Source organism: Notolabrus celidotus, chromosome 10, assembly GCF_009762535.1.
Source record: "Notolabrus celidotus isolate fNotCel1 chromosome 10, fNotCel1.pri, whole genome shotgun sequence".
In the NCBI taxonomy this organism is placed as follows: Eukaryota; Metazoa; Chordata; class Actinopteri; order Labriformes; family Labridae; genus Notolabrus; species Notolabrus celidotus.
The window spans coordinates 25265348-25284492 of record NC_048281.1 but is presented as its reverse complement, the minus strand read 5'-3'; the positions used below and the strand labels follow the sequence as shown (position 1 = coordinate 25284492).

At 42.9% G+C, this 19145-nt stretch overlaps 1 protein-coding gene and 1 long non-coding RNA gene across 5 annotated transcripts in view; both read right to left on the bottom strand.

The window, feature by feature from the left end:
- The window catches only part of LOC117820821, a 107524-nt gene that overhangs the window by 10567 nt on the left and 77812 nt on the right, over positions 1 to 19145 (bottom strand). For 3 of the 4 annotated variants that reach the window (XR_004632847.1, XR_004632849.1, XR_004632851.1), the window contains 2 exons: positions 8941 to 9146; positions 866 to 914 (listed from right to left, as the gene is read on the bottom strand). This is a non-coding gene — a long non-coding RNA (uncharacterized LOC117820821). The remainder of the gene's footprint in view (positions 1 to 865; positions 915 to 8940; positions 9147 to 19145) is intronic. The other variant, XR_004632848.1, reaches the window with a different exon arrangement.
- On the bottom strand, positions 4391 to 6417 carry sox1a (SRY-box transcription factor 1a). Its single transcript, XM_034694760.1, has one exon. It carries the CDS (start codon positions 5704 to 5706, stop codon positions 4672 to 4674), a length of 1035 nt encoding a protein of 344 aa, XP_034550651.1. The 5' UTR covers positions 5707 to 6417; the 3' UTR covers positions 4391 to 4671.

Here is a 19145-nt window from a genome sequence, read left to right as displayed (position 1 = left end):
CACCATAAAACAAATGCACTAACAGTTCATTTGATCAGTTCAGTTATTCAGTTTCACATGATTTTTATATGAAGATTTAGTGGATAGTCTATTTTCTTGAGATAGGTGTGTGATGGGTTTGTGCTGTGGCACTTTGGACTCATGACCTCAGTGAAATCCTGGCTGCAACCCTGATTCCTGTTTGGGAGTCTCCTCCTCCTTTCATTCAGTGATGGACAGTGAGGCCACTCAGTATTCTTCACCCCCTCCCACCCAACTTCCATCTTCCTCAAACTTATTCTTCCCTTTCTCCCCCTGCCACCAAAAACTCCCCGGTTCCTGTGGAGCAGCTGGTTTTGTGTGGCCCCGGCACTGTCCCGTGTTTATCACTCCTCTGACGGGTTACCCGGGTCCCCCTCGCACCTGCGCCGCTCCCAGGTCCCTACAGGAATGCGCTGGGGCTTGTAATCGCCTTTGTGGGGGCCATTGAGTTGTACGGCTGAGTGAAACTTCCCAACCTCACAGCGCGCTGGCCGCTGAATGGGGCTCAGCGTGGGGCGGCTCTCCAAACTGCGGCCGCTGCCAAATTCCTACAGTGGCGCTCCACAATCACTCCCACACAGGCCCCGATATACCGCCAGGCAGGGGGGGGGGACAGGGAGGGGAGAGCAGAGGGGGAGTGTGTGTTGGGCAGAGAGATGGTAAAGTCTACATATAACTCCAAACAAAACGGACACTTTGTGCGTAAAATCACCCCTCAGGATAGAGATGGCTTTAACATTTTTCGGGGTTTTCGTCCCTTTTTGATTATTTTTTAATGAAACATTGATTTTTGATAACAATAAACCAGAAAAATAAATATATCTATTTCATTTTAATATCTCACCTCTTGTCAAAAAGTTCCAGTGCAGATGTTATTCCAACAACGGAGAAATCTGAAAAATAAAAAAGCAAAATAAAAAGGCGTTTGAATGCTGCACAAAGTTTGAAAATAAAGCAATTTCTCATAACTTTCAGGGCATTTGTGCTGCGTTTCGGTGCATTAGGTCTGTGTGCCGGCGTGCAGCGTGGTAGCTGTGGGTAGATAGAGCAGCACTGCAGGATTAAGAGGCAGCAAGATTGTTAAACATGTCAACGTGTAATTGCACGATAAGGCCCTTCCGAGGAATTCATTGGCCCAGTTGCTTTCTCTATTCCGCGCTAATCTCGCCCGGCACATTCGCTCTGTGCAATCTGTCTCCATAATCTTCTGTGACAGAGCGGGCGACGAGAGCAGGCTGCCTGGTAATTTTTTTAGGAAAAGGGGGGGAGATGCGGAGAAAATATGCAGAGGCGTGATAAAGTGACGCTAATTATCCCCATTTAGGACAGGGAGTGCAAGGGATCGGGGCTTTACGAGGCACAGAGTGTGCGCTGGAGCTGATGGCCTCCTAGCACGGAATATATCGGTGGCTACAAGATAAGAGTATCGCGCAGTGAAGAGATTTATTGGCCGGTCAGCTAAACAGACGCGCGCGCAAACACGCCACTCACACGCGCGCACGCACACACATACATACACACACACACACACACACACACACACACACACACACACACACACACACACACAAGCCAACAACCATCGCCTGTATACACTGCACCCTACACTTACCCCTCTTGCACCTTAAGGTGTAATTTATTCGGGTTAAATTTGCCAGAACGCTCCTCTTTTTAGCTTGGCGATGCGCCGTGACGCGCTCCGCCTCTCTTCGCTTTCAGTGTTAATCCGCATCTCTTCACATCAACAGATAAGATGGAAACAGATGCAAAACACACCAGGAGGCAGCGGTACGCAGAGATGTCTCCGCAGATGTGCTTTCTTTTGCGCTTTTGGAATTTAAAAGTAATTTCCAGACTTTGTTCTTGTGGTTTCTTTCATTAGATTAATGCGCAGCCTGCAGACGTTACACGCTCTACTAGGAGGCCTAACAGGTTTAATTGACATACCATGCAAGTCTTCATCAGTGTGAAATAGGCCCTTTAACTATGTATTTCAGATTAATTGATTTTTAAATGCCTAAGTATGCGTAAATGTCCCTCATTTGCATGTGTATGGTTATTTGTCTGTATCTCCATACGTGGCCTACAGGCAACACACAGATGTACACGTCAAAACCAGCTGTGGCCTGTCAAAAAGTGACGTCATGATCAGAGTAATTTAATCATTTTAAGAGGATTAATAATCTGAGTGGATACATAGATGTCGTTTCTCGTAAACATGTAGCAGTGAAGGAAGTATGAAAACTTAAAAAGTGACCTGGAGAATCAAACATCTCCAGCTGTGAAATCTGATGAGTCATCAGTGACCACATCAGCTGATTGTCACCATGTGGTCATGTGGAGTTAAAATCCAGGCACATGTTAGACTCAATGGTCTTGGTAGTGCGAGTGAATAAGTGCATCAAATATTCAGTTATTTCATGCCTTGGTTTGCGTCTTTTTTAAATTTTGATTTCTGTTTCCACAGATTAAAATTAAGATTTTCTTTCTTCCTTTGACAGGATTGAACTTCCCTCTCACAACTTTATGAAAAATTGACATAATTCAAGAAATTATCATTCAAATACCCTTTTTTGTTTCAGTATTCTCTTAAAATAACGAGCCTGATGAGAATCTGAGATGACGTTTACCACAGATATTATATGAACTTGTTTTCATCATCATTAATCATTGTTCATTCTGTGAGCAGGGCAACCGAAACACAGCGGAAGAAAGGGAAATTTCAGATTCTGAAGATTCACATTTTCATGTTCTGAGCTGTGATGTTTCATCACCACCACGCAGCTTTCAATGAATTAACAAAAGATGTTTCATCCTTCAGTTTACGTTTTTATTCTCTCAGTTATAAACAACAAAATGCCATAACCAAAGAATATGGGTGATTAAAAGGACTCCATGTCCCATGAGCTGACGGTGTTCAATTAACAAGATCACGTAAAAGATCACTGAGATGTCAATGTTTGATTTATTCATTATTACTATTTATTCATTTGCGTTTTTATTAATTGAAGTTCCAGGGTGCTCAATTTCATTTCAATTTCAATTATGATTGTATTATATTTCCCGTTTGTTTTCTCACAACACAATAAGTGAAATTATATCAAAACCTCTCTGAAATAATGTGCTTAGTGCATGAAAAATGTTATTTCTCTTATAATAATTACACATGATTTTATGTAAAATCAGAGTAACATTCTTTGTATTAAAAGGCGTCAATAATAAAGATGTTTTCAAGTCTTATTTATTTTGTCATTCCTCATTTGACATGATCTGATGAAGAGACGTATGATTGATAAATAAAATAAACCTTTTGATCAATTTAATCACTTCATATTGAAACAATTAAAACAATGATAAAATATGTTTTCGCAGCGTAACTGCACATTAATGTTCTTTTGTTATGAATACAGTTTCATCTCATCAGCCATTTAAAGGAGAAACGAAATCTGTTAATGCCACAAATTGGATAAAACCTCCTCTGATTAATGAACAAGATGTTTTGTGTTATTTCATATGAGGCCTTCATGTACTCTTTTTACAGTTAGACTTTTTGAGAGAATACTTTCGAACGAATGTTTCAATAATACATTTGTATGAATTTAAGTGGAATCTTAGCAATACTCTCAAGGAATTAATCATTACATGCTGCGTTGTAAATTGAAATTTCAGCTCCATAAAGTTTGGCCTGCATGAAACTGAAATGTCAATAAAAAAAGCATGACGTTTGTACTTCGTAAATAGATGGATTAAATAACAAACATACAAGTTTAGAGCCTAAAACAAACTCATCCATTCAGTAAGGTTTCCTCTCAGGCCTGAAGTTTTTACGCACAATTACGCACAGTTAGAAAACAATCACTCAACAATTAGGCCACCTAAAAGCTGGTGGATCTGTGAGCAGCAGCGGTGTGAAAATCTAAACAGGTGTTTCTTTTACACGAGAGGAGACTCGGTGATATTCATGTGTCCTAAGACCTCAAGAAAGATGGAAAATAATAGTCCAAAAATAATCAACGTAAGACGGTCGTCTTAAGAATCAAAGCAAGATCTTGTGAAATTTATTCAATTCTTCTTCATTGCAATAATCAGGGCTTTTCACTTACAGAAAAGCACTTAAATTACAACAGCAGTTGCCCGTCATCTTTGAAATATTAAAATTATTCACAATTTACAATAATTAGCGTTACAATAAAAAGATGATTTCCAAGAATTAAGACACAGGCTTCTGCAAATGAACACAAATGTTTTTAAAGAATGTGACTTTCCCATTTCTTTTAAAGCACTTTCTTAAGATTATGACACGTTTTCTCATTTTCAATAACTTACAAGAATCCCCCTCCCTCCCCCCCAAAAAAATATTATGAGACAATTAAACCAAACACCAGCATGTGAACCTGGTGGATCCCTCAACTAAAGACTGAAGTGATGGACAAAAAGATGAGAGCACAATAACCAATATCTCAGCTTCATGTACGTTATATAATTCCACTGGTGGCTAATCCAAAAGAGCCGAGATGAATCTGCTATTTACCTTCATTTACAATAAACATTCTGTACAAAATGCAGGTAGTTCTCGGGGCCGGGGTGGTTTAGAAAAGAGGTAAATATTTGGTTATGTGTTCGTTTGCAGTTTTCAATTATTCTGGGAGTCTAAATGTGTGTTAGAGGGACCGTCCCATTCACTCCAGCCGCTGCGCTCTGGTAATGCTGCGGCAACGCGTGGAGTCTACTCTGCATTGACGGGTCCCCCGGCTCTCCGGTCGGTAAATACATGCTTATCATCTCTCTCAAGTCTCCGGGGCACGGACCCCGAGAGTGTGTGCTGCTGACGGGAGGGCTTACACTCGGCTCCGACTTCACCAGCGACCCTAACGTCCCCATGGCAGCCGAGGAGGAGACGCCGGAGCCCTGGTGCTGCGTGTAGGTGATCCCGCCGTAGCCGGATGGAGAAGCGTTCATGTAGCTCTGAGAGTTCGAGATGGGGCTGTACTGCAGCGCCGTCATGTCGTAGCGGTGCATGGGCTGCGGGTTGTGTGAGTGGTGGTGGTGTGAGTGGTGGTGGTGGTGCGCCCCACTGCCCGGGTGCTGGCTGTAGGCGAGCTGAGCCTCCTGCATCATCGCTGCGGCCGCCGCTGCTGCAGCCACCTGCCCCGAGTACGCACCGTTTGCCCAGCCGTTCATGTGCGCGTAGCCGGAGCTGGCGGAGCCTCCGTGACCCCCGGGGCTCTCTAACCTCTGACCGACCCCGGATGAACCCATTCCAACCCCTAAACCAACTCCACCGCCCCCGCTGGGCCCAGAAAGCAGTCCACCGGCGAGGGAGTATTTGTCCTTTTTCAGCAGTGTCTTGGTCTTCCTTCTGGGCCGGTACTTGTAATCCGGATGCTCCTTCATGTGCATGGCGCGCAGTCTTTTCGCCTCATCGATGAAAGGGCGCTTCTCAGCCTCGGACATCACTTTCCACTCGGCGCCCAGCCGCTTGCTGATCTCAGAGTTGTGCATTTTGGGATTCTCCTGTGCCATCTTCCTGCGCTGCCCGCGGGACCAAACCATGAACGCGTTCATCGGTCTCTTCACCCGTTCCTGGTTCGCTTTGGACCCACTATTCGGCCCCGTTTGCCCCGTGGTTGTGTTCGTTTGGGGGCCGGGGGAATGGAGGTCAGTTTCCATCATCATGCTATACATTCACCTGGTTTTTAAACTTCGCCACCAACAGAGAAAAAGTCTTTTCAAGATAGCTCAAGGCGCGCACAGGAGCGAGTGCGCACAGGGCAGGCTTTCAAAATTAATTCTAACCCCAAATTAATCAAACACGAGATGAAAAATAATCCGAAAAGTGGAATAAAATGTTCTCCAACCAGTATTTGAGTCTGTCTTCACATCCACTGTGAGAGAATGCGCATTGGAGCCACTTTCCCTGTCGGAGTTGAGAAGTTAGTTAAAGCGGCGGCCATATGATGCGCACTGACAGCGGTTAAATGAGCCACAAGCGGCCAATGAGGCTCTAGCAGCAGAGTGATTTGCATGGCGTTTGGTCAGGTGACTAGGGACCATAGAGGAAGAACACACCGGAGGAGGAGGAGAAAGGAGGAGGAGGGGGAGGAGGCAAAGAGGAGGGTCAATCCCACAAATAGCACAAGGCATTTGAAATTTCCAAACACGCTCTCAGAGACTTCAGCTAAACAAAAATAACTAAGACTTGTTAGCAGCGATGTGGCGGCCAAAAGGTGGGTGCTGCCTGTGTTTACAATGAGTCAAACAACCTGATGTATTTTTTAAAATCACTCGTTTAAATTTAACTACCAGTCTCAAAAAAAGCTTTGATGTGAGGTACTTTGGATTCTCAATTTTCAAAAAAAAAGTTATTTTTAAATTATTCGTCCACCCTCCACCTTCTCTCACTTTATCTGTGCGTAAAACACAAACATTTCCTCCCATCATTAATACTTTATTCTCTAATTCACTGTGCGTCCCCGAAGCCTGCGTAAAATTTATTTTTACGCACAACAGTCAGTTCAATCCCAGTCGACTTGATGCTCAACCTGCGCCTCGAACGCTTTTTAAGACCACCTCTCCTCCCTCTCTCCTCCTCTCTGTGCGCCTCTCTCTCCTTCCAGGTATGTAATTAAGGTATGTAGTAATAGCAGGTGTCAGGGAGAGAAATTACACACTCTCGATGCGGAAGATGATGTGCGAGAGATTTGTTAAAAAACTGTTGGTCTAAGAGGAGAAGCCCCAGAGGATAGATAGCCATATAATGACGTGAAATTGGCGGGGCAACGCGCCGTTATCGCCGTCTGCTGGTGATGGTGTAAGCGTCCGGGTGGTGCAGCGAAAGATGAGAAGAAAGGCCACATGTTGTTGATTTCAGAGGAGAGTAATGTGGCTGATACATTTTATGTTCTTTATCAGTGAAGTAACCTAAGGAGGGAAACTGCCCGTGCGTCTTCGACTCTGCGCATATTTAATCCAGATTTCACAGCTGACCTCCCCTGAAAAGCCCAATCAACCTCTAATTGAAAGGGAAAACGAAATACCACTTCCCGCGGTGAGACTAACGATTTAATCATTCCATCGTTCTTCACTGTGTTGTTTTTTTTATTTTAATTGGAGCTTAGCTTGATGTAGCTCTGTGTTCTGGGCCTGAGGGAGCGGGATCACTCGGACGGATCCATGCGTCTTTGGGTAATGGGGTTAACGGGAGATCACAATGGTCAATAGAACGTTTCCAGTGGTCGAGGGCCATGTGGCTTCAGGCCCGAGGAGGAGATGACAATGTAATGATGACACCCGGAGACCTGCGGGGCTGTGAGAGCCAGTGAAGCCTTCACACCACAAAAACAAACATAAACACAGTGATGTGGCTTCTTGTAAACAAATCACACTGAGAGCTAGCTATAGCTGGGCTAATAAGACAGTATAGGAGTTAGATTAGAAATATGTGAATTAAAAGGGTTTTGTTTGTGGGTTTAAAATAAGTAATGATATTTTATTGACGAAAATAAAGCGAGAAATGATTTAGATTTCGGTATATTTTTCCATATTTTCAAAATTAATTAAAAAAATCAACAATAGAGGATGCATCCACACTGGTAACGTTAATTTCATTCACAGTGATAGATTGATTAAAACAGATCTATTTCAGGCTGTAAATTTAAGAATCAATGGGGAATAATCATGAAACGGATTTTTATTATTTGTTTTCCTTGTAAAGAGGCGTTAGGTTTGTGCGAGATTAGCCCTCACAGTGACACCGGGACCCCGGTGGCCCTCCTGTTTACTCTCTCTGTCATCCCCCATCACTCACCCCTCTTTTAACAAACCTCTTTTCAAACCTCCTCGCTCCTTTGTGCGCGCGCGGACTGTGCAACAGGATGCGAGCACCGCGATGATGGTGCACGACAGAGGCCAGGGGTCAAAGCCGTTAAAGCAACGCCCCCCCCCCCCCCCCCCCCCCCCCCCCCCCCCCTTCACAACCACCGTCACCGTACTCCAACCACGAATAAATTAAAACAAAAAGTGAAGATTGTGAAAAAATCAAGTGTGGTTTTTTTTCTAAACACTGCATTTCTCTTGCAAAGAAACCTCGTGCGCAAAGACGTAAAGCGGATTTGGTAACTGGATTACCCACTGTAGCTGTGATATTTTCTCCTACAGTTGAAATAAAACAAAAGAAAGAAAGACAGACAGAAAGAAAAAAGAAAAATCCACGTATTGCGCGTGGCTGTGGGTGTATGGAACCGCGTGAAGTTGTATTGGACGGAGAAAATAAAAGAGTCGTGATTCCTTGCTGATAACCTCCGAACAAAAATGAGTTAAGCAAGAGAAAGCGATCTGAAATCTACACACACACATACGCACGCACATACACACATCCTAAAATCTACAGATGTGATGATCAGCCCCCCAACCACTTCCACGCGCCTCCCCCTGCCTCCTCAAAAGTAAAACACGTGCCACCTCATCATGTCACCTAAATATTGACAAACCGCGAAAAAAAAAAAATCACACAGTCGGACAAACACTTCCACAATTTACAGCATGAAACACATTTTTTCCCTCGTACGGCGGGATACAGTTGGCACGGATCACTGGCCGGAAATTTCACGTTGGAAAATCAACATGAGTCCCTCAGAGAGCAACTGGTAGCACCACGAGCTGTGCGCTCTGCAGCCGAGCCCTGCTGGATCTCACTTGTCCCATAACAAAACGGCTGCCTGCATCCATAGAAACACACATTATCTACACTGAAATGAACACTGCAAAGCGCAAAACCTCCGAAACAAAGGCTGCCAATAAAGAATTTTTCATGCGTAATTTTTGGAAAAAAAAAACCCACACATTTTACGCACAACAATTAGGCAAACACTTAAAAAAACATGACCACTTTGTGCATGATGTTGTCATTTGCAAACTTACTCATGTTCCCCTCGTCCCTTTTACTCCAGAGCAAGTGGGCAGATTTCCCCCTCCATCCTCCTAAAGCCGTCCTAAACCCTCCAAAGCTGCATGTAAGACCGCTACTCTCACTACAATCTGGCCGCTCGAGTGCCAAGGCCATCCATCCATCCATCCATCCATGCATGCATGCCCGCCCGGTGCCCAAACCCACCACTCCACACACACTGAGGGGAAGAGACAAGAAGAAATGACATTTATTATACACTCTAAAAAAGACAATTCCAACTTATTGTTTCTCTCTGTGAAAGGGGGCTTGCTTCTAACATAATGAAGCGTCTTTTGTGTGGCACAGAACAATACAAAACAAGTATTCTAATAAATAGCCGCTTTTTTTTTTGGCTCTTCAGGATGAATGGGGCTGGAGCGGCGGGGGTTCTGAAAGGCAGCTGTGCCGCATTCAGGGAGGAGGGGCGAGAGTTGAGGAGGAGCCCCGCAACCCTTCGCCTCCTCCTGGATACTGACTCATTTACTGATCCTGGAGCAGAGGAGGATGCAAACAGAAGAGGAGGTGAAGGGAGGGTGGTATTGACTTTGGAGGCTGTGTTTTTTCACTCAGAACATACACTGTGTCCAACAATGTGATCCCCAAATCACCAAATATTGCTTCATACTGTGAAGTCTGCAGCATCCAATTAGATGCAGTTTATATGAGCCTGCACAGCTTGCAAGCATGTGGCTCTGACAGCTTCCACACACAGAGAAACTCACAAGCACAAAACACACACACACACAGCATAGAAGGTAAATATGGTACAAAACACAGCTTGGCTCAGTAATGGCGCATTTTTTTCAACATGCATTTTTAGCACCCTGCTTCTGACACATACATGCATACACATGTACGTCCAAGTTGATCTTGGCCTCCAGTGCTGTTCAACATTTGGCACCAGGTATCGAAGAGAATACCAGACAATGCATTGATCTGGTACCGTACAAAAAAGTCCCAAAAGGTCAGCTGGTTTCAGGTAAATCATCATGTGACACTCACAAATAGCATCATTGTGCTGCTAGCAGAGTGTAATTTAAGTTTAGGCTAGCAAAATGCCTGAAGTCAGAGTTTTTCCACCAATACTGTGCAGATGTTTTAATCCCAATAGAATCAGAGAGGTTCCCTGTATCAGTAAATATCCTAGGTGTATGAATTAGCAAGGAAATGGTTGTATTCAAACATCTCCTCACACTCATACAGGTCAGCTTAATCAACTCCTCTCTGCTAGAAACTCAGACTTGATCGCCTCACAGATTGCTTCCTTCTCAGTCTGACCCTCACATGTGCTGTTTGTTTTGCAAACACAGAAGCAGAGTGTGGCCGAGCAGCTCCTTCACTGTTCATGAAACATGCTGCTGCTGCTGACTGCGTCTCTTCTGCCTGTCTACATTTACTTAACTTTTATTTAACAAGGTTGGTCCCATTGAGATCAAAAATCTCTTTTTCAAGGGAGACATGGCCAAGACAGTCAGCATCAAAAAAAATCAAAGTTACAGACATAGACACACAGAGAACCAAAGTACAATTCACAAGCACAGCTGGAGTAATTATCTTATCTCTTAGAGATGCTTAAATAAGGAAATGATCATCCACTGATGAACAGCCAATCAATCTCAATCCATTAATTTTTATTTGTATAGCGCCAAATCACAACAACCGTTATCTCAAGACGTGTCACAAAAATAGCAGGTCTTATAATTTATAATTATAAACAGTGACCCAACATCAAGACAGGATAAGATCCAGGCCCATCTTACAGACAGGACTCAGTCTGATCTCATCTTAATCTACCATGAGCAGAGCACTTTGCAGCATTCAGCAAGTTACAGTGGCAAGGACAAACTTCCTTTTTAACAGGCAGAAACCTCAAGCAGAACCAGACTCATGTTGGGCAGCCATCTGCCTCGTCTGAGTCGGGGTTGGAAAGAGGGATAGAGGAGTACAGTGGGGTGGTGTTTTAAAATCAGACAACCTCTTCCCTCATTTTGAATTCTTGTCCTTATCATGTGTGTTCTGCTTTGTCAGTGCATTAAATATCCTGTCTGTGTGTGACTATGAGTTAGTTTGCTGCTTTTCTGTCTTGACCACACTTTCTTTTAGAAGTAAACCCAATTTAATAGCAAGATTTCTTGTCCAAGTAAAGGTTAAAAATGAGTCGTGACGCTATTACATTCCCTGCAGAAATCTGTAATTTTTTAGTGAGAATATATTCTCTGGCACATTAGTCCTCTGTATTATAATTTCCTGTGCTTCTTTCTTGTTTTAGACTGATTAAACTCATAGTGGATGTTGTTTAACCAGCCGTTACATTCACTGTATGCACATGTGATAAACAGTTCATCATTTTTATCAATTCACCATAGGTTTTACATTTTACTTTGCTTGACACACCACATCACAAGCACCTCACGTAAACAAGGCACGCAGGGGACTGACATAAAGTGGTAAAGCTTGGTAAAAGGTAACATTGAAACTATTAACAGGTGAGAAAACAACTAGAGAGACATTGAGTAGGAGATCAGGTCGGGTTCAGGCCTAAAAGCTTGAGGGAAGAGTGAGCCAATCGGCTAAAAGCACAAGGTCTTAGCTCGGTTCATCCGGTGTCTTTCGAGCGCGGAACTCTCTCCATACGACGACACTCGAGAACCTAAAGACCTCTGAAAAAAGAGGTATATCGCAAAAAGTAGAGATGCTGGAACGTTCGTTCTTATTTACTGTAAAACTTGCTTTTGAATATATTTATGTGAAGGAAATATGCTTAGAGCTTTGGTTTTGGTCTATTGTTTTGACTTATTGTCCACCGAAGTAGACAATTTCAGCAGAATCCAAGGGTAGCATAAGAACATGATGTATAAGGAGTGTAGGGTAACAAGTCCTCTGGCAGTAAAGATGTAAATAAATTGATAAAAACAGACTGGAAGATGTACAAACACACCAATAAGAATCAGGTGTAATCCAGTGTCGAGTGTATTTACAGTCAGAAAAAGGCCGAAACAAGTTTGTATGTAGGATTAGAAACATTTTAGTAAATAGCATAATGCATCATGCTCTTATTGAGTTTTTTTGAGCGCGATGGTAACCCCAAACTGACAAAGTGAAAGTGCGATTTTTTGACAGAGAGAACATAACATGCCATTCAAATCTGGGCCCACTCTTGTCTACAAGCAATTTGTTCCTTTGTCGCTCCATGTGCTCTATTTTCATCTTCTCCTCTCGATGGAATCGTAAGAGAAGAGCATGTAAGAGCCTGATGGAGCGGTGAGTCAGAGACAGGATGACATGAACAAGTGAGAAAGAGAGTAAGAAAAAACAGAAGAGGAGTGAGAAGAGAGGAGTGAGGAGAGAGAGAGAGCAGGGAGGCCAGTGTCAATCCCACGACAAACAGCAGTGGATAATCATGGGCTTTAGGAAAACACTGTGTCCATAATGCTATTACCCAGGATTACCTACTCCAGCCGAGCAGGCGAGACTCTCTTCACAATGTGCCACAGACCTTTCAGATAATCATCTTATCACAGATGACAAACCCAGAAGAAACATCCCATTATTCAAGAAGAGAGGGGGAAAAATCTACAGCATGTTTGGATGAAGACATATTGTACGCCTAAAGTATTCGAGTGGAAAAATATCAGATTTTGAAATTAGCACGCCAGTCGCTTCCCTACTCTCTCTCCTTTTTTTTTTCCATTCTCTCACTGTCTCTTTCTCCCTTTCCCGCAGGGCAATTAGAGACAAGATTTTACGCATTGTTCGGCTTATCAATTAGCCATAACACCTTCCCCTCTGATTGGTCTGTAATGAACGTAATGGTTTTAACAGTCAGGAGTTGCAACTCTTAGAGGTGCTGTGCTAATGGTGTCGGGAGTCACAGTAACAGCTCTGCGGAAAAAGCAGGAAGGAGGAGGGGAGGAAGGGGGGAGGCAGGGGGTTGGAGGGGGGAAAGTCAGCTCTCTCTAACACATCTCTAATTAGAGCTCACAGTCAGTCATTACTGATGTAATAGGGTGTAACACTAATGGCTATCAGGCAAGCCCCCACAAACAACAGAGGGGGGTTCTTGTAAGGTGAGAGGAGCAGAAAATTTATGGAGAAAGGGAGGGAAAGAAAAAAATCAAGGCGAGGAGACGGTGAAATGGAAAGTGGGGGTGTCAAGGAGTGAGGGGAGTGATTAAGGGAGTGAGCGGCGAGCGGCGGCAGAGAAGGTTTTTAAGCAGTGTTCAGAGGGTCACGGCCCATTAATGGAAAGTCTTTCTTTGATGATGCTGAAATCTGTCACGTTGGTCTTCGTCGAGGTGAAGATGAGATAAAAATGGAGAAGAGTAAAGGAGGTATGAGCAGCTCGGAAAGAGAGGTAGAAAGACGGTCAGAAACACTCCTGGTTAAGCATTTCAGCTTTTAGACCTTGTTAGCACGGATGCGCTGAAACCCATTCAGGTGGAGATACATGTTTTACACCTTATGGCACTAGACTGTAAAAAACTGCGTGATAGAGGGAAAGATAAGTGAGGTGGTTGACATGTGAAATGAAAAGAGGCTTGAACTGAGAGGGAAAAGTTTCTGAGGGAGAGGGAAAAATCTGTTATTAGATCACCTTTAATTTAACGTTTATGAGGATACACTACTCATTAGTCATATGTATTTTACAATGACTGGATCTTTGTTTTAATGCTACCTCATCCTCTGTGCTGCTTTCTGATTGGTCTCAGTTTTGGGTTTCCGTTCTCGTATGAAAATGTGTTTATCTTCTTTGTCCAACCAAAAGCAGGATCATTTGTGCGTCTCTGTTGAAAAAGGCCAAACTACATGAACCGCCTTCTTATTTATAATCCTGAAGAACTCCCAGAACTCTCATTGGCCGTAACCCTTGTCTGTCTGTCTGTCTGTCTGTCTCTCTCTCTCTCTCTCTCTCTCTCTGTCTCTCTCTTCCCAGTTTGCAACTCCAATGGACTAATGTAGTGTTTAGCGACTATTGTGTTATTGTTAATATGTCCTTTTCACGTGTCTTTAATTTTCTGCAGTTGTTGGATTGGCATGTTTTCTTGTCGTATGAAATCAATCAATCAATCAATCAATCAATCAATCAATCAATCAATCAATCAATCAATCAATCAATCAATCAATCAATCAATCAATCAAACTCTATCATAGTCCATACTCTAAATAAAGACATCAAAAAGCGCCCCTAAAATAAAAATCCAATGGAAAAGTCCTCAAATTTGATTTGTCTGGGGACCATTCAATGTGAACAAAGTTGCACTAAAGAGCCGTCCAGATGATCTCACCCATGACCCGAGAACAGGGTCGGTACAGTAGGTATCAAGCAGCAACCTCCAGTTTAAAAATATGAGTTGAATGTGGAAGTGCTAAAACTGCAGTTCATCGAGGATCCACTTGAGGCTGGCTCCGGAAGTACCCAAAACCACATAGACACCAATTCAAAAAAGACAATCTTTACAGCAGAAATAAACATGTTTACAGCCTGGTACAAAACACGAGTGTAGTCTGGATAGCTCATTTCTCGATCAGCTCACACTGTAGGGGGGGTGAATTTTTTTCTAAGGCAGCAATTTCAAAGATATTTAGATTACGAGTCTTCCAATGAGAGGCAACGCTGACTTCATTGACAGGTGGGAACACTGTAGCTGTTGGCTAGGAGGCTCAAAGCCCGCCTCTTTACGTCACACTTGCTCGACAGCAGCAATATGGCTGCCGCCGAAAATTGGCCTCAAAACTGCGCTTCAGAAACAGATGGGTGACGTCATGGATACTACGTCCATATTCCATACAGTCTATGGTAGGTATACAATAAACAGTTAACCTCACAGTTTGCCACCTTCAATGCAAACAGTGTTGTTAAAGTGGATCTGATGTATAGAAAAGGGGTATTCACAAGTTGTATTTATGATTGGAGCAAGGCCAATAATGTATGTACAGCACAGCTAATTTTTGTGTTAAACTGGTCAACTGATGTTTCAGTAAACATCAGCAAAAACCTTCTCATGCTTTTTTCTTGAGGCTAACAGAAGCACTTAGTCTATCTAAAAATATTTGACTTAACAGTCTTTCCACAAAGTCTACTTAGAAGCTGTTGTGGGGCTTTTGATAATCTTTGGCCAGTGTTGATCGCCAAACGTCATGGAATTTTAAGCCTTCATTTTAATTATTATTTATTTTTTAATTGTACAGGGCAAATATGAGCTGAGCTTGCAGATCTGTATGTCATGTAAAACTGGATAACTACCCTTCACAGAGCCACATCAAGCACGTTTCTAGTTCACAGAGTAATTAATATGACTGGTGTATTTTATTCATGACAGTGTTTTCAAACACAACCTCAACTTATTCTGATCAGTCCAGTTCTGTGTCTTGGAAATGTTCTTGTTTTTCTAACCCTGAGGTGGCTCAAAAACTGCTACTGTTTTTTTCTTTTTTCTTTTGCTAAAGTTATATTTTTTCGGGCTTTTTGCCTATATCCGATAGGACAGGCGAAGAGAGACAGGAAACGTGGGGAGAGAGCGGGGGAAGACATGCAGGAAATGGCCGCGGTTGGGGATCGAACCAGCGACCCCTGCCTTGAAGACGGCAGCCTCCGCTAGGCCACCAGCACCCCTACTACTGTTGTTTTTTAAGTTAGGAATGCTTCTTAAGTTCATTACCAAAGGTATGCCTGATTCAAACTTTTTTTTTTCTTTAAAGTGGGGTTGTATGAGGTTTTTGTCATTTCTAGATATTTGATCCACCAGGGATCCTGGTCAGTTTAGCGTCTTTCTTGAAAAGCAGCTGAAGAAGTGGGACTGAAGCTAGGCTACCAACCACTACAGACGGGGTCAACTCAACCATGTATCTAGCTAGTTTTAAGAAAGTCCAATTGAAACATAAATGCTAGCTTAAGTGTAAGCTATATTCAGGAAATTGTTCCTCTTTGCTATTAAGAGAACTAATTTGTTATAGCACCAATTTTGGACGCAACACTTTCGGTTCCTGCATCTGCAGCGTATTGATCAGCCGATCAAGTCTGCAGGCTTTAACCAAACTTTTTGACAGTGAAAATGACATGAAGATTAATGTGGACACAAGAGGATGCCTTCAAACAAACGGAATTGACAAAGAGGGAGGAGTGCACTTGTTCTACATGCAATTACGTGGTGGAGTTGACCATGTCTACAGCGGTTGATAGCCTAGCTTCCAAGCTGAACGGGATCCCCTGTGAGTAACACACTTACTCCTGACAATTACCTCATAAAACCTCACTTCAAAACAAGAAGAAAGAACTGTCCTTTTAAACTTTTTTTTCTAAAAAGAGACAATTATTCATAATTTAAAAAACTTTCTATCTAAAATGTTCGTGGTAAGCATTTGTCAGATAGGGGAAAATTGTAAAATCTGTTTTCAGGGGTTACAACAAAACAGCTTCCCTCTCTAAATTTACAACTAAAGTCTAAGTTGGTATTTGTTAGGGGCTTTTCAGATTCGGCATCATTGTCTCATGCTGCGTTCAAGAGCAGATGGTGCAGCTACCGAGAATCAGCCACAGAGGAGCTTTAAAGTGAGTCTAATTTGATTCACGTATGAACGTTACAAACTATAAATGTCGCTCTGTTTCTTCCTCACTCAGGCTCCAAAAAGTTAAAGGAGGATTTGGTTTCCAGCGTTCTGTTCTGCATCAAGTAGTTGAAGCCGAGTGGAGCAGTATTGCGTGCTGTAACCTATTGTGTAGCTTCACTAACTACAATAGCAGCAGGTTGGCCTTTGAGGGAGCTGCAGGACTTCAGGGGGGCTCTCTGTCCCTGAACTCAGCCTTGAAAGTGTATTGGAGGTGTGTGTCTGCATGTGTGTCTCCAAGACTTAGGGGGGCTCCTTAGGTACCCAACTAGAGTCCCTCACCCAGAATTTGAAATAAGGTCATCGTCCCCGGGAGGCCCCAAGTCAAAGCCTCCCTCCTTCACCTGCCCTTTAACTCTCCTCATTGCCACCTTTTCTTAATTTAACTCTTCGCATGGATCCCCAAATCCTCTCTTTTACTTTTCTACATGTCTGTTCTTTCCTTTTATTTCTCTTCCATCACGTCCTCTTCCTCTGGTTTGTTTCACAGATTCCCAAAGAGAGCAAAGAGAAGAAGCCAAACAATGACTCAGCCTCTTCACTTAGATTAAATATTGTCGGAACCTCGACAGTTAGAGCTTGTTTTTGTTTGTTTTTGCACAGCTTCTGCAAAAAAAAACCAAGAAGCATCCTGTAATGTTATTTAAAACCGTAATTTGATTGCAGAAATGAATTTTATGGATTAGCAAAACAATAAAGACAGAAATGGCATCATTAGTAGATAAGGCAGGTAATAAGTGTATTAAAGCTTGTGGTCTGTGTGTGGTGTGTGTGTGTGAGTGTGTGTGTGTGTGTGTGTGTGTGTGTGTGTGTGTGTGTGTGTGTGTGTGTGTGTGTGTGTGTGTGTGTGAGTGTGTGTGTGTGTGTGTGGAGCAGCACAGATGCATATCCAATAGGAGGCAGAGTGAGCAGGACAATAATACGCGATTCTTATGCTAATCAAGGAGGCCATTAATGTTTACATTCAGAATCAGGCCTCCCAGAGAAATACATTCAGTCGCTGCTAAACTGGGATAATTAGTTCCCTCTTAAACCCAGATTCCATTAACTCAGGTGAATCCATCTGAGTTTCATCAAATTTCTGCTTCATTTTGCATGATAATGCAATTTAAAAGCAAATGACATATTCAGACTACTCATGGAGGCAGAGCACCAATGAGGAAATAATATACCGCTAAATGTGTAAAAAGGCTTCCCCTTCTATTTCACATGTATTTGTAAATATTTAAAAGTGTTTCCATAATTCAGCGAGACTGATTTCTGCATAAATTAAATTTTTAACTGTAAATAGCTTATTAGAGATTAGCGACTGATGTATTAAATACTCCCTGCTGGTTTTCAGCACACCGTCTATGCATGACACCTCTATTACATTATCACCAAAGGTTGAAGCCATGAGAGTTTTCTCATGTGAAGGAGTACACCCTCCAGAACCCTCAAGATCAGCAGTGAAATAGTGAAACAGCAATCGCTTCCATTTTCTGTGGTGTGTTCTGGTGCTTTAACCCACAAAAAGGACGTTCTGCAGTGGATGTAAAAGTGTGATAATCGACATAAAGGCATGCAGAATGAAAATGCATGTATACATAAACTGGGCGATGGACATGTGGGCTTTTCTTTTTGCACTGAGAATTGTTCTGCAGCTTTCAGAAGTCGTCCAGCTTTGCTGCACCAAAAGCCCCAAAAGAAAACTTGGCATGTGCAAGTCAGTTTTCCCATGGTGTGTGTGTGTGGATGTGAGTGTGAGAGAGTGTGTATAATGTGTGCATGTGTGGGGCTGAGTGTAATTTTCCTGCACAAAAACCTTAAAATGCTCAAAATGTACCTAATTTTCCTCCTCATATTTTACCCTTTATGCAATATCTGTGTTTGCCTTTATTACTTTATAAAAACAGACATTTACTGTGCTGAAAACACTCAGGATTTATACAGGGTAGGTAGCTTCACATCTCTCTCTCTCTCTCTCTCTCTCTCTCTCTCTCTCTCTCTCTCTCTCTCTCTCTCTCTCTCTCTCTCTCTCTCTCTCTCTCTCTCTCTCTCTCTCTCTCTCTCTCTCTCTCTCTCTCTCGCACACACACACACGCGCACAAGCACACACACACAAAGTGTAATGGATAGGAGCTGGCTGAGGGCGTCTGTCAGGGGCGACTGTTCTAATCAGAGCAGTGGGGAGAGAGATAAAGGAGAAAATAATGAGTGTGGCATCAGGCCTTTCATAGCGCAACAAAAGGCCACGGGATCAGATAGACAGACACAATGTGGAGAGGAGAGGAAGAGAGGGATGGAGAGAGGGAGAGGGAGGGATGGGAGGAGGCAGAGCGAGGAGGGAAAGAGAGAGAGGACAAGGGATGAAGAGGGTTTTTGCTAATAAGCCTTCTTGCACTGTAGGTGATGTAGGCAACAGTAGGCGACATTATGAAATGCAAAGCTTACTTCGCTCGGATGCCATCGAGTGGGATGGATGCAAGTTTCTATGACAACATCAATCATGTAAGCTCAGAGCAGTCCTTCAGCCGGATCTGATTATAAATGCACTTTTAGCAAACACATCCCTCCATTTTCGGTCTCAAAA

Excerpts from the sequence above, each read along its gene's own strand:
- sox1a (XM_034694760.1), bottom strand. The coding sequence starts at position 5,706 with ATGTATAGCATGATGATGGAAACTGACCTCCATTCCCCCGGCCCCCAA.